A 20,548-nucleotide genomic window follows, 5' to 3' on the forward strand; every position below is an offset into this window, starting at 1 on the left:
AGATTCTCAATCAGTTTTCACCTGTTTAAATTTCCCAGTTGAATTGTAATTTGGAGTCGTGTTTCAAAACAGATATGCAAAAGCTACCCCCATTCTACATGCCTTATATCTAAAAAAACTATAACACATGGGAAACATGTATTTAGAATGGTCATGGAAATCATAAACACAGTATTTTATTAAATAGGCCAATAAAGATGTATTTAGTAAGGCTAACTTAATATTTAAATAAAGAATTATCAGTTGGAACACATAAAACACATTTAAAAACAATACGCCTAATTATTAAAGGGGAACTGTGGGTTGTGTTGAGAGACAAAGCAGACAAGAGAATCAATACTGGCACCTGACCAAACAGCAACAAAAAGAAAGCATTAGAACAAAGCTTGCTTACAGACACTGCTAGAAGAAGGACGTTTTATTGAGAACCGGAAATTGATTGAAATTGAAAATAAAATGAGTGCTGCATGCAAAAATTAAATAAATAAAAGGGAACTCACTCAGCAGCTTGAACCGTAAAAACACCAGTCTTAAATGCACAGTGTGAATTAGGGCAGCCATGTTTATCAGTTCAGATGAGGAAAACAGAGCAGGCAATAGCAGAGGTACAGTAAGTAGGAGTCAGTGAAATATGTCAGGTAAAGTAAAGTGTAAATAGAATGCTATTTTTATTATATGATCTGTTTTAGACATCGCACTTGTCTGAAAGAAAACATATTGGTATATAGAAATGATTCCCAGGACTTGAATATACTGTTTGGTTTAATACATATTAAGTAAGAAATAACAAAGCTGTACATACTATATCAACACATTGAATTATTATGACTATTAGAACATATGTAACATGGCAACTTTTGTTAACTGGTTATTTATACGTATATTATAGTATGGGTTATGATGTGTATAACATAACAAAACATGTTTCACTGTATACAGCGGCCTTAAGACATTTTAGAAACAAAAACAAAACAAAAAAAAAACAATCTTTATTGCAACATTTGTATGTGTCCTTAAGTTACTTTTAGGGTTAGGGTTTCAGTGTTTTCAGCAAATCTTAATTTCGATGTTCCGCACATTTTGCAAAAACAACGGTTCGTTTCATATTTAATTTGAAATGAAATTTAGAATACAGCTTTGACAGCAACCATGTACTACCATAAATTCTATTTTCATCAGGTCTGTAGTATCAGAACTACAGTTACTCCTCCAGGAGCAACATTGTACCGTCTGCTATTCAGTTATGAAGTCCTTTCCGTGAAATTCTGATTTTAAACTTGATGGCCCTGCTAAATTTAAATAGACGTACAAGTGTCTGACTTTGCTGAATTCATAGGGCACAGAAATACATCACATAACACTGTGTTACATTAACATACAAAGTGCAATGTTCACCTTAAGTCTGAGCAGTGCATTTCTTGTTCATTTTAGAATAAAATGGTTTGATTATTAACGCTGAGTTACTCTATGTATTCAATATAACATATGCACTTTAACTTGTTCTTTTTCTGTTTTATACTACTGTATAAATCATTGTTTATTGTTTAGTGGCATGGTCAAGGCCATATAATGCAATCTTTTTTATTTACATTTTTAACAGACTTCTGTTTGAGCTTTTATACTGTAAAATAATCAGAAATCTCAGTATGTCTTTAGTGAGTCTTTAACTAGAAAAATAGCTGGACATTTCAAATATGGTGTGGTAAGAGCTTTCATCAAATAAGTGCAGATGTTATATATGGGAAGCTTTAAGTCCTAATAGAAATACTGAGGATCTTTCAAGAAGTACAAAAATAAGTATATTTTATATTCAGACTGGAAGTCAGTAGTCTTGGGAGAGGGAACAGTAAGACAGATGCCAGTAGTGTGAGGAGAAACCCTGCTTCCAAGATGTGAAAATGGCAGTACAAGGACCTGGGAAAAAAAAAAATCCTCATATAAAAAAACTAAACAAGCAAACCAAAAAATAAAACAAGCAAGCACCTCAGACGGAGTCAAAGAAAAAACAAAGAAGTAAATATGTATCATCTATTCTAGATTACTACAACTAACGCACAAACTATGGAATGATGTTAAACCTTTCTTGCTTCAACAGACATGCACACACATTAGTCACCTGGGTCATGGAACTGAATTTTAAGTCTTAAGTAGGGTAGCCATTTGAACAAAGGCAACCCAGTATCCTTGCTGTTGCTGTCTGGAGCCACAACACAATGCAACAACCATTAGCAAACATCACAAGCAACGTGACATTCTCCAGAGACACTCCAGTCTAAAGATGGGACAATTCCATTCCTGCAATAGTGGTGTTAATATACTGTCTATTGCACAGATCATTCTCACAGACCTTTTCCAGACCTACACAGCAACACCTGAATTTCCAAACACAAGCAGACAATCCCACAGTACACATTCGACAATCAATAATGAAGATAAATCAATTTTTAAGTCTAACACGCAAATAACGGATATAAACAATATGAAAAAAATATTATGATTCCTTAATGCCAATAACTTGTAATTAGGCAATACTTACAAATGCATTTCAACAAAGGACATATAAAGGGTTTAGTAAAGATGAATACATAGTACAAGTGTTTGGTGTCAGCACCTTTCTGGGAATGTATTTCGGTGTATGTACCTAGAGATGTAAGTGAGAACTGCAGTTAGGAGCCTACAGTAGTGGACACAATTGTTCAGGATAATTCTGCATTTGAAGCACTATTTTTAAATTAGGTAAAACTGTACATTATGGACAATCCCATTTTAATGTTGCTTAATTAGGACCTGCTGTAATAACAGCACTTTAATCGAGTTCAAAATGTAATAATCCATGATATATTGACTCATTTAATAAAATAAATAAGCAAGGCTTATTGGCTTATTACCAGAACAGTTCCAAAAAAAATTATTATCGTTGAATTCTGTAGGGAAACTCATACTGTTCCTTCAAAACATTCTTCCTTGCACCACAAATCCCTGCTTACTTAAAGATTGAATTAAATTCCAATCATTCCAGATTACCAACTATTTGGTCAATTACACTGGCTTTGTTTTGATGGAAATTAATTTCTAAAAACAACTGGCTTATTAGTTTCTAATGTGTATATGCAATGTGTATATGTATAAGTAATATTAATTATATTTAAAATAATCCATTAAAGGATTGGATTCCACAGTTTATACAGTATGGTATAAAGCATATATTTTTAAACCTATGTTGTACTATGTCTAGTATACTGAAAAATAGCATATTTTATATCAGTGAAATTATAAAAAAAAAAAAAAAAAAAAACAAACAAACAAAAAAGTATTTTTATTACTGTATATAGCCTGTTCTTTTTTCAATACATTAGTATTTATTAGTTAAATAGTTAATAATGTATTTATTAAAATAGCTTGACGTTGACCTGGCATCAGAAATCAATCTGTTCAGTTGATTAAATGTGCACTGAATGACAACAGGGGTTCAAGGGCTGTACTGACATGTAATAGTCTCCAGACTAGTTCAAATGTGGGTTATAATGTCAAAATGGAAGAAACACAGTGTGCTCACGCTGCTGCACGGACACACTGCATTAAAAACCCTCAGCATAGGCATACTATAAAATAGTATTTAAACAAGACCTTGCTTATGGAAAGCAGGGGTGAGTGACCTGAGAAGAGAGGACTGAATGAGTGAAGCCCAGGGAAGAGATGGCTAAATGACTGATGTCATGTAAATGATTGTGCTGCTAAGAAACTCAAGTTCAGTGATGGTATTGTGGTTGTTGTATTGCTTTTTTCGCAAGGGTTAAATCTGAGCAAAATATACATTGATCCCAAATGATTTACTCACGAGTTACATAAGACTGAACGCATAGCACTGTTTGGTTTAGTGTTAAGAGGCTGTGAAATCCGTTAGCTGGAAAGACATACAGTATGTTAAAGTATATAAATAGCAATTATTCAAGTGCTCATTAAATAAAAGAAACTGGAGTGAAACAATCAGTTCTAAAACATCAGCAGCATTGTTTGCTATGTACAAATGAGTTCATTTTTAGTGTGATCAAAGAGCAACGTGCTGCTCAAACAGCTTTCTTTCAAGGTAAAGAAAATTGAATCTAAGGCATTCTATAAATGAATAATAAAGTCATGCTGTTACTTTTGAAAATGCCCATATGATACTTGATAGGACAAACATTAGTCAATTCTGGGATACTGGATAACATTTGTATCTCTGCACCACTAGCTGAAACATGCCAGGTTTTGTTTTCTGCTTACAGAAAGGCATTTACATTATATGAGTGATATTACCATAAACTGAGAAGCAGTGTTGCCACATTAATCAAATTAAAGGTCACAAGGTTAGTCTTCACTGTAATTTCAGTGCCAGATGTGTCCAAAGTCTCCCCATCTTCAGTCTGTTGAGTTCGCTTTATATCGATGTTCATCTTGTCTGGAATCCCTGCAGAGGCAAATAAAAACAGTTAGGATGAAACAAGTGATTCCCCATTTCTGGCAGCAAGAGAGCAAAGAGGCATTCAAATATGCAGAACACATGGATCATATCTTGGCTTCCTATTCTCACTGGACATGGAAGAAGCAACAGGAAATGTTTAATAGCATTGTTTAAAACTTGGGGGAAAAGTTTCAAGTTTTATAAAATGTTAAACAGGATTAACTGAAGGACAAAAAGCCCCTTCCCACGGTATATTTTGCCAAGCACGTTTGTTTTGCATTTGTAGTCTTGCTTTCTTCCTCACAGCTAACTAGACACTTGGGTGGGTGGTTGCAGTAATGCATGCATTGTGCTAAAGATGCTGTACTGAATATAAAACACTGAGCTGTAAGTGCATTCTGGCAACTCTTCCCTCCCTTTCCGTTATATATTTTTATATATTCCTCATTTTAGCTTTGTTTTGTAATAAGTTAGTCTTTTTAGTTATATTTTCAGTGTGTTTTCAGGATCATGTCAATAAAAGAAAAAGTCATAATCAGGCACAAATCATAATACTTAATAATACCAACATGCCTGTGATATTTCCGCACTTAATGCATTACAAAGTTATGTTACAGCTTGTGTGTAAAAAGAGTAATTGCACAAGTGGAAGGAGATGAATTTCAATATTCTGTGGCAGAGCCTTAACACTGACATTTTAAGCCATTCTAAATGAATCTTTATGCGGACACTTTCCAACACATGCATCAATCTTGTCGTCCCCTCTGCTTGCCTGCTTTATGTCAGTGTTATGTCACCAGCCAAACATACAATGGTTTTTAGGAAACATTAAACAGTGTAACTTTAACTGTCAAAGCTGTGTTGACAAGCTTGTATGTGTTTCCTGTATAGACTCCACTGAGTCTAACCATAAAAGAAGCCTTTGGAAATAAGTAACAGGCAATGTTTAATATTCGTCAGAGACATGTATGAGATACATGGATGGATCAGCCAAATATTGCAGGCACTGCTGCTGCTTATTAAGAAATTCCAAGCTAAACTGCAAAACAAATTATTTAATTTAAAGCTAAAAAGTGCCATTCTTACCAAATGTGCAAATTATGTTGTTAATTAGTTGACTGACTACTGACTTGAATTTCAGTATTGGGGTTCATAATGGCAATTTTACCTTTAAGAGTGCAGACATCATTAGATAGTAATGTACATATTATATTCATAAATAGACCATTTAATGGCTGCTATTCATTGTATTTAGTATTTGGTAAAATCTTTCAGACAGGTAATGGAGCAAGTATGGACTTGCCTTTTGGGAGCTTGCCTGTACAATATTTTGCCCATTAGAAGGTGCAATAACTGGGGCTGCAGTTAAGAATCTTTAATATCTGAAACACTGAAATAGTCAACTTACAGTTGAATTTGTCACTAAAATAATCAATCCCCAACACAACAAGATTTTCAGTTTCACCTGTATGAATGAATGTTATGCACTGTAAAATGTATATAAATATGTGCTCCACTAACCAAGAAAGTAGACACCGTGGCTGTATGGCAAGCCAAATTATCATTTAGAGATATCTCAAATTACATTTTAAGATATCTTGAAATATTTAAAGACATCTGTAAAACATTTTGAGATATCTTTAAATTCAATGATTTAAAGATATCTCAAAATGTATTTTAGATATATTGTTTAAAGCTCCATTTAGAGAGATCTGTAAATAATTTTCAGGTAACTTTAAATAGATTTTAGATATCTTAAATTTATTTAGCGCTATCTTAAAATATTTAGAGATATCCTGAAATGATTTGGAGATATCTCTAAATATATTTGAGATATCACTAAATGATTGCTGGAGTTCTCACTATAGTTCATTACATATGAAGATGAGAAACAACATGATGCACAATCTTTTTTGTGTTATTTACTATGCCACAATCTGTCTTGCTTTACAGCTTCAAATAGGATATGGTTATTCAATTATATCTACGTATTGACAAAGCAATTATTTAAAGCAAGAAAAGGACAGACTTTTAGCAAGAAGTCAATACATATAAAATTAGATCAAAACACTTGGAAATCGAATAAGTCCTTTGGAGTCCTGCCAAGAAAACTGGTCATGCTGATAGATTTATTTACCTAGATTTACATTTTTAAGTACTGATCTTTTTAAAATGCTGTACATTTTTTTTAAATAATTGCCTTTGGTAGTGTACAATGGGACAGATCTCAAATGTGTAGGTCACATTTCATTGTTATGCATTATCTTCCAAAAATGGTCAGATGTTGAATATGCAAAGCAAACAGTTGCAAACTTCCCTTGTTTATCGTGAATATTTATTTGTGATGTTTTTAATATTCTTTATACAGTAGGACCACAATCAAACCTGAATACAGTTGTTATTGTCTTTATCATCTGAAAAAGTAATGAGACTACAATATAACTGCCATTGTAGTTCACACATTAAAGCGATGGGCAATGTTATATTCTCCTTTGGTATTCCACAACACTGAAAATATGAAGTTGGCATGTCTGTCATAGTTTGAGCAATTGCTCCAAAAATGTTGCTGTGTTTAAATTAAAATGTATGATTTCAAATCACTTGATAAGTAAGGTAAAGTTCAAATTAACAACTAAAAAGCTGGCTATACTTACAAATATGATTCAGTTTTTTATAAACGATACAGTAGTTTACACAGTAGTCTGGCTGGAAAAATAGGACAGGGCAGTTCATTCAGGTGGTGGATAAATATTTATTTCTCTTGAAAAATAACCTTTAAAATAAAATGGAGGAGAAAAAACATCCCTAAGGTACTTTCCCTTTACATTTGTGAATTGAGCACTCTGTTTTCACAGCACTGTCCTCAGTACACAACATTAAACGGTCAGTTGAGTGGATAGTAATGGTCTACACCTATGAATCTACAAGAGAATGCTGATTGCTTTTCAGCGAGTATTTCTTCCAAGTAATACATTATGGACAGACAGTGTGGCACCACACTCTTTTAAAGTAAGCCTTGTTAGGAGTGTATAATTTAGCCTCATCACTTCAGAAGTTATCACTATTAAACACCACAGAGGAAACTGAATATATCAAGATATTTTGAAAAATAGTACTATAGTATAGTAATTTTTTGGAATTGAGTACATAAAAATGCCTCGATCTGAAGTACCAGTTATGACTTTAGTATTCTTCACTCCACTAATTTAATGAAACAAAAGTCATATACAGTATATGTTGAAGCCACTTACTTAGTGCCATAACATCAACACAACAGGTGTCTTACATCATATAGAAAAGTAGTGTCATTATCTCTTGCGTATAGTATGAGCACCACAGATGCATGTAATATACAATAAGGCTGCTTACTGTAGGGTATTACTGAACCACCTGCAGTGTTTACAAGGCTTCAAAAAAGAGAATTTAGACCTGGTTTGTAGTGTGATGAATTACTCAGAAATTTACAATTAAAGGGGCAAACAATAATTTTGACACAATAAAATACGCTAAGACTCGGGTATGATCCTTAGACCAACTACAGTTGCAACACCACATTCATTGTATTCAATTTTTTATAGAAAAATTCTAAAGTGTAGGAATCACTAACTGCAAAATAAATGTCTCTAATATAGTAACCATAAAGCAATTACCCTGGCCTATTAGCAGTAAATATATATTCTAAATATATGTTTTTACAAGTTCAGCACAGAGAGAAAGCTCTAATATAAAAATAATGAAACTTGTTCAGCCCATATAAAAAGACATATAAAAACAAGTTTACACAAATTCAGTGCAGAAAAAAGTTATGTACTGCTATACAATTGAATCAATTGATTCTCTCATATTGTAGTTAGGGGGTTGATCTGGAACTGACATTTTATCCAATATTTTGTAGAAAAAAAACATTAAATGCAACCATTAAGCTGGGGGAACACACCGCTGTGGCTTGGAACTTGGTTTCAAGAAACCAGGTTTCAGGCCACTGCATGGCACATCAGGGGAGACCTGGGATTTGATACAGTAAAGTTGACTCAAACTAGGTCTCCCGGTCTCCTGGAACCAGGTTTCAAATCACTGTTGTTGAAAAAAATGGCCATGTGTTCCCTCAGCTTTAGTCTATAATCAATATTCCAATTCAAGAATATATAATATGTAATATCCTGCTGCCCTGCTGATAAACACGTGGAATATGGAAAAACATCATTATGAGTTGAAATGTCAACTGCAATTTTCTGTATTTTATGTATGTATTTATTTTTGCTTTTGAAACCGGAACATGTAACTCGTAAAGCTCTGAATTTAGGGAAACATACCTGGGTCATAAATCGACAAAGGGATAAGGACACTCTTTGAAATAGGAAAGAAGATAACACTGTAGCCTTTTAGTTGTGACTGAATGAGAAATCAAAGTACAAAATTAATATGAATGCTGGGTATTAGGTGGACAATGAAGTTGATTTGAAATCAATGGGAGTTCAATCTTATGAGCCTCTGGGAAACAATGCTTAATAGAGGTTCAATACAATTCAGCAGCAACATTTCAAAGAAAGGCAAACAAAAAGTCAACAAATAAATAACAAGATATACTTATAAGTCTATGCAAGCACTGTTACTTTGGTCTCGTTTCTAAACCTCCTAGTCCAAACCAGCTAGTACTGGAAAGCGATAAAGGAAATCAATGAAAAAAACGTGTATGGTAAATTGATAAATATACAACGGCAATATGCGCAAAATATGCAAATAGAGCAAGAACACTGGGCATTATCTGCTTCTTAACCTCACTGGCTCTGCTGCTGACAACAAGACAAGTTCTCATACAATTGTAACAAATTCTAAACTGCCATTTGTAAAAACCGTTCTAAAGTGTAACAAACAGTTCCAAAGAAAAACAGGATTTTCAAACCTAAAAAGCTTTTTATTGCTCTACACATTGTTGTGGTTTGTCAGGATGTGAGTAACAATTCCTGAAGTGGACCTTTTAGCCATTGAAGTCTGTTATGTGTCTATGATGTGTGTCAATTAGTTTGTGACACTGATTTTCCTTTAGACGGGATTAAAGGCTTCATTTTTTTTCAATTGCTGGAAAGGATTTTACACAAGTATTTTATATAAATAATTATATTTAACAATCCAGTAACAGACTTCAATGGCTAAAAGGTCCACTTCAGGAACTGTTACTCACATTCTGACAAACCACAACAATGTGTAGAGCAATAAAAAGCTTTTTAGGTTTGAAAATCTTGTTTTTCTTTGGAAACCCATAATATTAAAGCATATATGAAAATACAATATATTTTAAATATGTGAATTTTTTTAGTCGTTTAATGGTGACATTTTAAATCACCAATCATGGCGCATGATGGATGGAATCACAGTTGGTGTCAGTGAAGTCCAGTGAAGGGAATGAAAAACGACAGCACTCTTTCTATAGCTGTGTTGAGATGCTGCACGTGTGCTACTGGGCCTTTGATTGATGAATTCAAAGTTTGGATTCCCCTGGTGTAAGCGACTTCCAGTAAGTAAAGAGCACAGAGAAAGTGCACATGTAAAGCACCAAAAATTAAAAAATAAACTGTCATAGTACCATTACAGTACAAGCCATTAAAGGTATGGAGACAGCAGGTCTCTGAGTAAGCGCTAACGCCATCATATTGTACGTTGTCCTGAAAGTGAGCACTTATAGGATAGAAAGCCCAAAAGATGAAAGGATCTATTGCAATACAGTAATACAAGCCACAGCGGTTTCAAAATGTGATATGTACTTCCCTTAGCCATCTTGTATTTCCTCATAAAAAAACTAGAAAATGGGATGATCATAATGAGAACAGACATTATAATCCAATTTTTTTTTTTTTTTTTTTTTTAATTCCAGTATTAATTACCCTCTATTATGACAGCCACTTTCATACTGGCACATTAGATCTAGCCAATATATTTCTCTTTCCCACTGTTAATTGTCCATTGTTCTCCTGTTTGTCTTGTTTTCTCTTATTCTATATCAATATAACACATTTTGGTTTGGGTTTATAATTAAGGCCTTACTCTACCTTAGGAGCTGTGTTATTTTCTAATATGTTCTCCAATTTAACTGATCTTCAGAATAAAGAAGTTATTATCATGTTAACTACTGCCTAATTAGGCAACGCAAAAATAAAAGGACTTGGTAAACAGAGGGGGTAACGTTAGGTAATGTGCTATAGTAGTTGGGCTATGCGAATCCTAAAGACAGTGTGCAATGTAGGCTTGAACATTATATGTGGGGATTAATAATGTCACTATTTGAGTAATCTGGTTTGATGTTTTGTATATTAATTATTGCCAAGTACAAATACTGCCTACGTTGAGTCTAATCTGACATTTGTTTATTGTATGACTAAATGACAGATGAGCACATAAACATGTCCAATTTCTAACTAGAATTTGGTGTATTTTAATTATAAAAAATAGGGGGATTTAAATACAGTCACCCTAAAAAAAACACCCCCAAATCTGTTAAATTACAGACCTTGTTTCACTGTAAAGATAAACATGAATATTTACATCTGTCACTGTTTAGAACATTAAAATAGACCCTATCGCCTTTAAAAGGTCCACTTCAAGAACTGTTATTTACATTCTGATAAACCGCAACAATGTGTAGAGCAATAAAAAGGTTTTTAGGTTTGAAAATCCAGTTTTTCTTTGGAAACCCATAATATTAAAGCAGATATGAAAACACAGTATATATATATATATATATTTTAAATGCTTAGTGGTGACAGTTAAAATCACCAATTATGGTGCATGATGGTTGGAACCGCAGTCAGTGTCGGTGATACACTGTATTACTTCGAATTAATGCTGAATAAATGCCGCTCTCAATAAAGAAACGTAAAGGTATTTTTTTCTACTCCTGTTCAAAAAATAAAGAAACGCGCTACTGGCTATGTACACGTGACACCCCCAAAGAGACTGCAGCCTCAATCCACCATGTAATACAAACTAATGTACACACACTTTACTAAGCACATTTGATTTTATGGTACAGTCCTGACAGACAACCCAAGATGAACTACTTACAGCACACCAGTCCTTCACATCCATGTTTTCCCCCCAGCAGAGTTCAGTGCAACACAGCAGGGGATAAAACAAGGGCTGTCTGTTTTTACCTCGCCCTCAGCTTGGATGGTGAAAACTTAAACTCAGAGGAACTCTAAGCACTACCCGACGGCTGGCCGAAGTTATCTTTTTGTAGGGTGTTTAGTTGTTTTGTTTTTTTTATTCAATTGGAATTTTACTTAGTCCTGTACAATTATATGTACATTTATAAAACATGCTTACTATCTATGAGGAGATTTAGTTTCGTTTTTTCTAACAGAGAAATTACAAACAAGCAGTTAAATTACAGTGAGAAACAAACAAACAAAAAAAAACCGAGTATGATATATTAGATTTTTAACAGAAATCAAACCGATATATCAGAGGTAATAATGTTCCTTAAGAAAAACAACAGCATCACACTCAACAGGGTTGCCAACTCCACAAAGCAGGAAGTCATAGATGTCGCTATTTAGACATTCTAAACTCGCCAGAAATTTCGCTAGACAATTTATCACTCCTTGGAATCAATTAACCAGAGTAAACATCAATATAAACAATATTAAATACATTAATGATGGTTATATTTATATTTGTCTGGATTATCTATATAATCTATAGAGTTAGTCTGATGCAATTGATTTCATTGTAACATTATGCATCACTTATCACTGATTTAGTTCTTTAATGTTTGTTTAAATAATTGATGTCGTTCACATCTGCTAAAAAGGGGACAGCAGTTGTCGCAGTTATTGGCGTTACAATTACTCGTGATCTCTTTGGTTCAGTAACTTCAAAGCTGCGCTGGGAGGTGCAGGATCTGCACAGATTTCTGCGGCTTATGCATCACTTATCACTGATTTAGTTCTTTAGTGTTTGTTTAAATAATTGATGTCGTTCACATCTGCTAAAAAGGGGACAGCAGTTGTCGCAGTTATTGGCGTTACAATTACTCGTGATCTCTTTGGTTCAGTAACTTCAAAGCTGCGCTGGGAGGTGCAGGATCTGCAGATTTCTGCGGCTGCAGTTGAGTGACGTCACGCAGCAACCCTCAAAGAACGCACATATCTGCGATCATATCCAGAACTGTGCGGATCTGTGGAAATCTGCACAACGTGAAGAACGCCACCACTGTACTACTTCAGGACAAGCAAAGCGTGCTGTATTGAGCTGCGTGTGACTTATATTGTGATGATACTTCATTCTCTGAAAATCCCTGTTGTCGGCAGTGAAAGTCGCTAGATTTGTCGCTAAGTCACTTTAACAATGTTTTTGTCGCTACAGAAACCCAAAAGTCGCTGGATCTACCGAAAAAATCGCTACTTTGGCAACATTGCACTCAACTACCGTTCACGCTCATCTTCTTGTCCCGTCCCATAGCAACCAATACACACTCCTGATTCGCTGGTACAGTACTCCCCTGACCTCTCAACTCCCACCTAATAGGCTCCCGTTAACTGTTAGTAAATGTACTGTATTCAAGCCCTTAAAACACACAAGAGTATAGAGCTGCAGATATCTCACGGTGCCACTTCCAAAATGCCATACATCAAGTAATAAAATATTGCATCGTTTGTAAAGCATAGTATTGTAGCAATCTGGTTTCCTGCAGGCAGGTGCCTCACACAGGGCGAGGCAATCCACACACAGGTGGAGGGCAGGCGCGAACCCGGGACGGCTCGCACTCCAGCATAGAACCGATACCGCTGTACATAAGAGCCTGCTCCTTTGCAAGCAGCGTATATCGGGCTTATGTCTTTGTATGTGATTATGTCACCTAATAGCCCTGCTGCTGCCTTCCCCCGTGCATGCTACAGTATTATTAATAAAGACCACCCTTGTATAATCAACACCATCATTTAAAGGCCACAGTCATTTTGATCAATTTAAAATAAACGTGGTGGCGCCAAATTGAAATATGATTATGATATATATATATATATATATATATATATATATATATATATATATATAGACACACACACACAGTACTTCCTCGATATGAGGCTCTTGGTTATAAGCACCTCGGATAAAAAGCTCCTACAGCATGTCCCCCAATTCCCTATACTAGTGATTCATGCAATATTTCTACAGTAAATACAGTGCCGTGTTGTTCAAACTGTAAACAGCTAACTTCTGTTTCAGTCTCTCTTTTGATAGTGTCTGAACTGGCACTTTATAACACAAACATCTTATTCAGCATTCATTTTACATATTACCTATTACATGGTTATCTTTCTTAATGTTTTTTTTTTTTTTTGCTGCAGAAGGACCCGTAGTTTCTCCGGGAGACAAGACGCTTCAGCCCCTCTCCGGCCTCTGAACTTGGGGCGAGCCCATTCCCACTTCCCCATCGTTTGGTTGTCTGTCGCTTCGAACTGAACTCCCAACCGCCGTTTAGCCAGGCTATTTATAGTTTAAAAACTGCTAATTAAAATGATCCACGAGTGGGAATGTTACCTTTTTTTGTGTAAAAAATCTAGCGTTGATTACATGGTGCTTTATGTATGGTTAATTCATGGGAAGTGGCATTTTTGCTTCACTATATGTGCATTATAGAGGGAGTTATTTTGTATTTTAGTCAGATGTGTGTTGTCGTGTGTCCCGCGTTGTGTGCCCCCAGACCCTCGTTATAGCGAGGGAACACGGTACATATATATATAAGTTTAAGGATCTCAAATCAATCATAAATGCTTACTTTAGTACTCATAAAAGGCAAAAAGAAACTCAACTTATAAAAATTAAGTTTATTAAGGCTCACACATGTAAGAAGAATATATCAGTTAGAAATCATGGTACCAGCATTATAAGTACAGACACAAGCAGGAATAAAATATTTTAACAAATATTTTCATAAGCACGCAGGCTTCCGTATGTTTAAGTACATGTGCAGGATTCGTCCACATGACGTACAGTAACGGTGTTAAGGCCCGCACACACCAGAAGGGACATGACAAATTCCCTGCGGAAACACAGTGCACACCAGACGCGATCACAGAAACGACACGACAGCGGGAAATTTGCCAGATTTTTCGGAAAGTATGATTACTAACAAACGCAATAGAAAATGGCTTATTATAGGTCAGGAAAATTAGGTACTGCAAGTACGATCTTTACCTCCATTTTCAGTGAAAGTGTGTGACGGGATGCCCACCCCTTATGTGCATTTTATTATTTATGTAGGTATTCATATTATTATTATTATTATTATTATTATTATTATTATTATTATTATTATTATTATTATTATTATTATTATTATTATTATTATTATTTAGTCATATATATACAAATATATAGTGTTTATATGCGGACGGATGAAAGTCGTCTGACATGAGTATTTATTATTTAAGATGACGGCAAAAAGCAGTGCGTTTGTATTTTGTTTTAATAATAATAATAATAATAATAATAATAATAATAATAATAATAATAATAATAATAATAATAACAAATGAATACCTACATAAAAAATAAAATACACCCAAGGGGTGGGCACCCCGTTACAAAGTGAATTTGCTGGATTTCAAACCATATGATTAGTCAGTTATGTATTTGTCGATTGACGAATTCGCACTGGAATTTGTGTCGCGGTGACTTCGCTTGTTGTGTGAAGGGCACAATTGAAAAGCATAGGTTTTATTGATTTTCTCACGTCGCTTTGTTGTGTCGCTCAGTGCATCGCGTCTGGTGTGTAAGGGCCTTTAAGCGGCGTCTGTTGTGTTGGAATGAAGACTGCATTTTTGTTTCAGTTCGGAAGCAGTTTCAATTGCATTTAGTATTAAGGTGTAATCCAGAGTTATTTCAAACGTTTGCAGTTGTTGTTTTCAAAAGCACACAATATCATTAGTTTAGTTCAATTCTTATCTTGTTTCAATTGTTCATCAAAATAAAATTGTTTGTATTTTTTATCTCAGCAATTTTTAAATCTGGTTTGCATGTAGATATTTCCTACACAAACATAATATTTTTTTGTAATCTTAAAATCTTTGAAAACAAAGCTGTAACACAGAAAGTTGCAGGAAGGGGTGGCAAGAAGTCTTCTTCTGGACGAAGATAGATACAACACTTGAGCCCCATTACAACACGCAAAGGCTCAGTGGTTACTTTATGGTGAGATGAGATCCATGAAAACGACTTCATACTTGTTTTGCTTTCAATATAGCACCCAATGAGGAGTTTACATTGTTAAATCACTTCTGGGTAAAATAGGAAGCTAATCCTTGACCGAAATCAGTCCTTTCATTGGCTTACAGAACTTGAATGACACTTGCTTTTACTCAAGCACTGTGTGTCATTAACACAGGTGATGACCACTCCTCCATGGAGAGAGATATAACAGGAAAACAGTAAAGTTTATAGAACAGAACTTCATTTTGTTCTAACTTTAGTTATATTGATAAACATTTCAGTTTCATTATCCTAACTAAATTGTCGAACACATTATACAAAAACGTCAAACACATTATACAATAATTAAAGTAAAATCAGCAAGATTTGTTATTAAAATGATTCTAAAACCATTTAAAATCAGTTAAGTCGTTACTTATTTGTCAAACTATGTTTGAATCTCATAGTTTTAGTAAATCTAAAATCCTGAGATTGTTAAACAAGTCAACATTTTACTTTCATAAAGGTTTGTTTTTCAATTAACTTTTAGAATAAGGAAATTAAGAATGTATATTCACTAAAACGTTCCATGTTTCATGGTAACAATTCTTTTAATGTGGGAAAGTCATGGCATCCTGTATTCACCAGGTGTCGCACTTCTTAACCCTTTAGTTTACAGGAAGAAAATTGTATATTGTCTTTCAGACAGACATTCTTAATTAACAGATAATAATAAGCTGTGTTTGTTTAGACCAGACTGGCAGGTCAGCACAGCAGGTAATCTAAACTATTCACCAATTTAAATATTTACGACCCTCTGTTACTAATATCTAGCCCGTCTAAATTAGATCTAGACAATGTTATAGGGGGGAGGAAGGGGGAAGACAGACTTAATTAATATCACAGTATGTGTCCCATAGTTGGAAATGTAATTTTATAAATTACATTCAATTCCAGCTATGAATATCTCCCACAACACTGTCTGGGCAGGTTCTGAAAGACAACTGTTGATACTGTACCTTAAATCTGATTCAGGCTCCAAATTCAATTAATTCTCAGGGACCTGCTTAAGAGAACATTAATCTTCAAGCAAGTCAAATAAAATGCTTCTTTGTAAAATAATACTGTTTCATAATGTTTGAGCACTTAATGTGGAGCTTTTAGAGCACAGCAGCACATTTTGACTTTATTATACTATAATTTCCCATAGCCAATATTAGACCACTGCTCATCAGCATTCTAGTTGTACACATGCATAATACAACTGGCTTCAAGGGACATATAAACATACCAGTTTTATTAGTGTATCATAATATATGATGTAGACTAAATGATGATGATGTCTGTCTGAATTAAGAAAAGCACTGAATACTAAATAATGAACTGCAATGTATATCCAAGAGATTCAGAAAACTACATGTAAATGTGGACTAATATGTTAAAATCCATTACCTAGGGATGTGCCAAATTACATGAATTAAATAAAACAATATACTGTAGGTCTCTAGTGCACAATAAAGACATTATTGCAGACTAACCTAGTCAACCAAAATATGTACGCACAGAAATATGTAAATTAAATTAAATATACAAATCTATAACTTGCACCAAACCAGTAATTTAATTAAAACATACACAACGTATTTACATATTTATTGCACCCACATTTCATTTAAAGATTCTTCGAAAACACTGGAATCTAACTTAAAATGGAAAATGTACACAAAAAACTCAGACAGCAGATTCCTTTTGATCCTATACACCAAAAATATGTAGCATTACACACCACTTCTTTATTAAAAACCACATCAAAACTATGTTAGAAAAGGATCATTTTTGTAGGGGTAGGTACTATGCAATTTGTATTAACATGACAGATACCCGAACTTCAATCGCTTCAATTAATACACTGCTCAACGATATGGACAAACGAGTTGCTTACAACTCTGTAGCAATCGCCATTCCACCAAGCCCAGCACTCGCCACTTCTGCCCCGGCTGCCATCTCTTCCAGTCCAGTACTTCCAGTCCCCACAGCTGATGTGCCCACCTACAACCTGGCAACTGCTGCCCTCAAAGTTCCACAGCAAGCTCCTGTTGTCAGAAATCACACTCTGGCTCCTCACTCAGGCGTCAAATCATTGAAGGGAAGGACATAAATGTAATTTCAATTCTCATGGCTAATTCTGAATGTCTAACAGTTGACAGCGGGGACCTCACTGTCACATCCAGGTCCAGCCATCCCCTGCTGCTCAAAAATCGGACCCTGGGGGAACTTGTACAGGCTTTCTCTGTGTATCGGGACATATTATGCACTGCTTACCCTCATCGGTGCTTGGAGCTAGATTACTATCTATTTTACATTACAGACCTAGCAGTCAGATATGGAGGCACAATGTTTTTTGAATACCACTAAGTTGTTGCAGCAAAAGTAGCTTCCATGTTACCATCAGCATCCGTTCCTGCAAACTCTCACTGGTTCCCGGATCCCACTTCATCCTCCTACTACGCACTTCCAAGACAGATCAGCTTTGTCAAGGCCAGTTCATTCGGCTGTCAAAGATTAACTTTCCTCTCTGCCCTTATAGCTCCATGTCTAGATACCTCGCGCGTAGGAAACCCCTCCTCCCATCAGACCTGCTGTTTGTGTATTCTTCCTGTTCCGTTGTATTGAGACATTGGTTCTCTTCCCACCTGTCGCCTCTGATCTCCAATGCAGGCCTCCCGCCCCAGTTTTACAGCCCTCACACCTTTAGGATCGGTGCAGCAACATCGGCAGCCAAGCCGAGAATCAACCATCATCTTATTAAGAGTCTGGAGTGCTTCTTCTTCAGCAGTTGAATTGATCATTCACTCTTCCATTTCTGCCATTTCCACAGCTCAACAAAGTATCGTTAGCTTGCCAGAGTGGCAAGAGATATAGGTATAGTTATACATACAGTACACATAATCCATACATCTACTGTATCTAACCCCCTTTTACTGTTGTCTTGTGTGTTTATCCTATGCATTGGCACATGGTCTTTTTTCTTGTTTGTCGCACGGTTTTGGAGAACTTCTATTGAGCCGGGGGTAATTCTTTTGGGGGGCAAGTGATCTCACTGCCCTGACCTCGAGTCAGGCTACACCACTGTCTTCAGATAAGGGGGGTCCTCATTGTACGAGCCAATTGGGACCCCTACCATCCTAATTTTTTGCAGCTCATGCACTTAGAGGCTCAGTTTTCTCTCTTCCTATGTCCGCTCGGGTCTTAGTCTGCTATGTGTTCCGTGCTCAATGTCCTAACTTACCTTCTACTTTCCACCTGTTTTCAGATTCCCTGAGGGAGGCTCTCCACTCCCACCGCGAGCGGCTCTCAAATAGCCAAGGAAACTACTTTTCTGTGCTTTCATTTTCAGGTTTGCATCCGTGACCTATTCCACCCCCGAAGGATTCAGGTTTGCATCCGCTACCTGTTCTATCCTCAGGGATGCTGTGCATGGTTTTGGTAGGCCATGCCCCTCCTCATCAAGCAAGACAACCCTTTTATATGTTTTCTCTAGAGGTCTCTCCTCTGCCAACCCAATCTACGCTCTAACAAGCTATTCTTGTAAACTGGACTCCCGCCCCTTGAATTGTCAGGTGGGCAAGTTCCTTGAACTCATTGTAACCGCCATAGCAAAATATTTAAGCGCAAGAAGATGATTTGTTTATGTATTTTCTTCTTACAAACAGACAATTCTGAGCCGCCTCTGTAGCCACTGTTCACTAAAACTACTTTTTTGATAAGAACATGAAACAATAAGTGCTTCTTGACAGTAATGTTTATGATGTCATAGAACCCCTTGATGAAATACAGCCCAAAGTTGACCAAAACACACTAAAAATCTCTGCCATTTGTATTGCAAAGGTAAATGTATGAGTGGATGAAAATCACCCCTCCTCCAAAAAAAAATGTAATCATTAAACTCAGGTTTGTACAGCACAACTACCCAAATCTTTTCTGTTGAAGGTGTCTCTCCTTTATCCTTATATTCAAACAGAAGCAGCAGCTGGATCAATACAGGTTAATTAAAACCAACTGCTTCATTTTAATCACGCAAGATATGCATTTGTATCCATTTCATACAGAGGGCTGTGTAAGTCACTGCCAGATGCAGTTGTTCTGGTGTCAGTCAAAAGTCACACTGTGACTTGGGTGAGCACAGCATGAATGCTAACAACTGGCCTGTTATAAAACCCAATCGATAGTAATCTATAACTGGTCGTCAGTCCAGACAACAGTGGAAAAGAAAGCTCCCAGATTGGAATATAAGTATTGAATTCACAATGGAACTGTCTACCAGCCTGTGTCATTTGACTGCTTTAATTTCAAAAGTATTGATAAGCCCCAGGATTAATGACCCAGGGATGAACAGGAAGATCAGTAAATAACATTAAGGGGATGCGAGTAGTCAAAGCAGTGCTTTAATCCACCTCAGCAGTCCTGCACGGGAATCCAGAGTGGGACAGAAGTATAATAATAAAATGCATGGTACAGAGCTTCAAATGTCATAAACAAATCAAGGGGAAAACTACTTAAAAAACAGAGGTATTGGGGAGAAAAACTTATACAGTAGAATGAGGTGTGCCTGTGTTGGAATTCAACAGACACTGGAATGGAATGGCTGCCATACATGTAGAGATGCTGATTTAAGAAAAAAAGCTTATATATAATTATAATTATTACTGAATGAGGTACTGATTAGGGGATCACCTGAACCAAATCTTATTTAACAAGGAAAAGTATAAAAACCACTCCTGTGGTCATCACTATCCTCTTGCAATAGGACCAGCTGGATGGCAAAACAGTGCTAGTAGCACCTCAAAAGTAATTGGAATCAAAAAATAACTACTGACCATGCCCAAAGAGTTGAAAAGGAAAGTTTTGAGTGAGGAAAAG

General features: G+C 35.7%; 1 protein-coding gene across 1 annotated transcript in view; it reads right to left on the minus strand.

Annotated features, from left to right (window-relative positions):
- Positions 1 to 744: 744 nt before the first annotated feature.
- LOC121320911 (glypican-5-like) overlaps positions 745 to 20,548 on the minus strand; it is a 199,705-nt gene continuing 179,901 nt past the window's right edge. The window contains exons 8-9 of the mRNA XM_041259690.1: positions 4,297 to 4,447; positions 745 to 1,914 (exon numbers count right to left, since the gene is read on the minus strand). Of these exons, the coding sequence (XP_041115624.1) occupies positions 1,779 to 1,914; positions 4,297 to 4,447 (287 nt within the window). The 3' untranslated portion in view covers positions 745 to 1,778. The remainder of the gene's footprint in view (positions 1,915 to 4,296; positions 4,448 to 20,548) is intronic.

This window comes from Polyodon spathula, chromosome 9 (assembly GCF_017654505.1).
Source record: "Polyodon spathula isolate WHYD16114869_AA chromosome 9, ASM1765450v1, whole genome shotgun sequence".
Taxonomy (NCBI): domain Eukaryota; kingdom Metazoa; phylum Chordata; class Actinopteri; order Acipenseriformes; family Polyodontidae; genus Polyodon; species Polyodon spathula.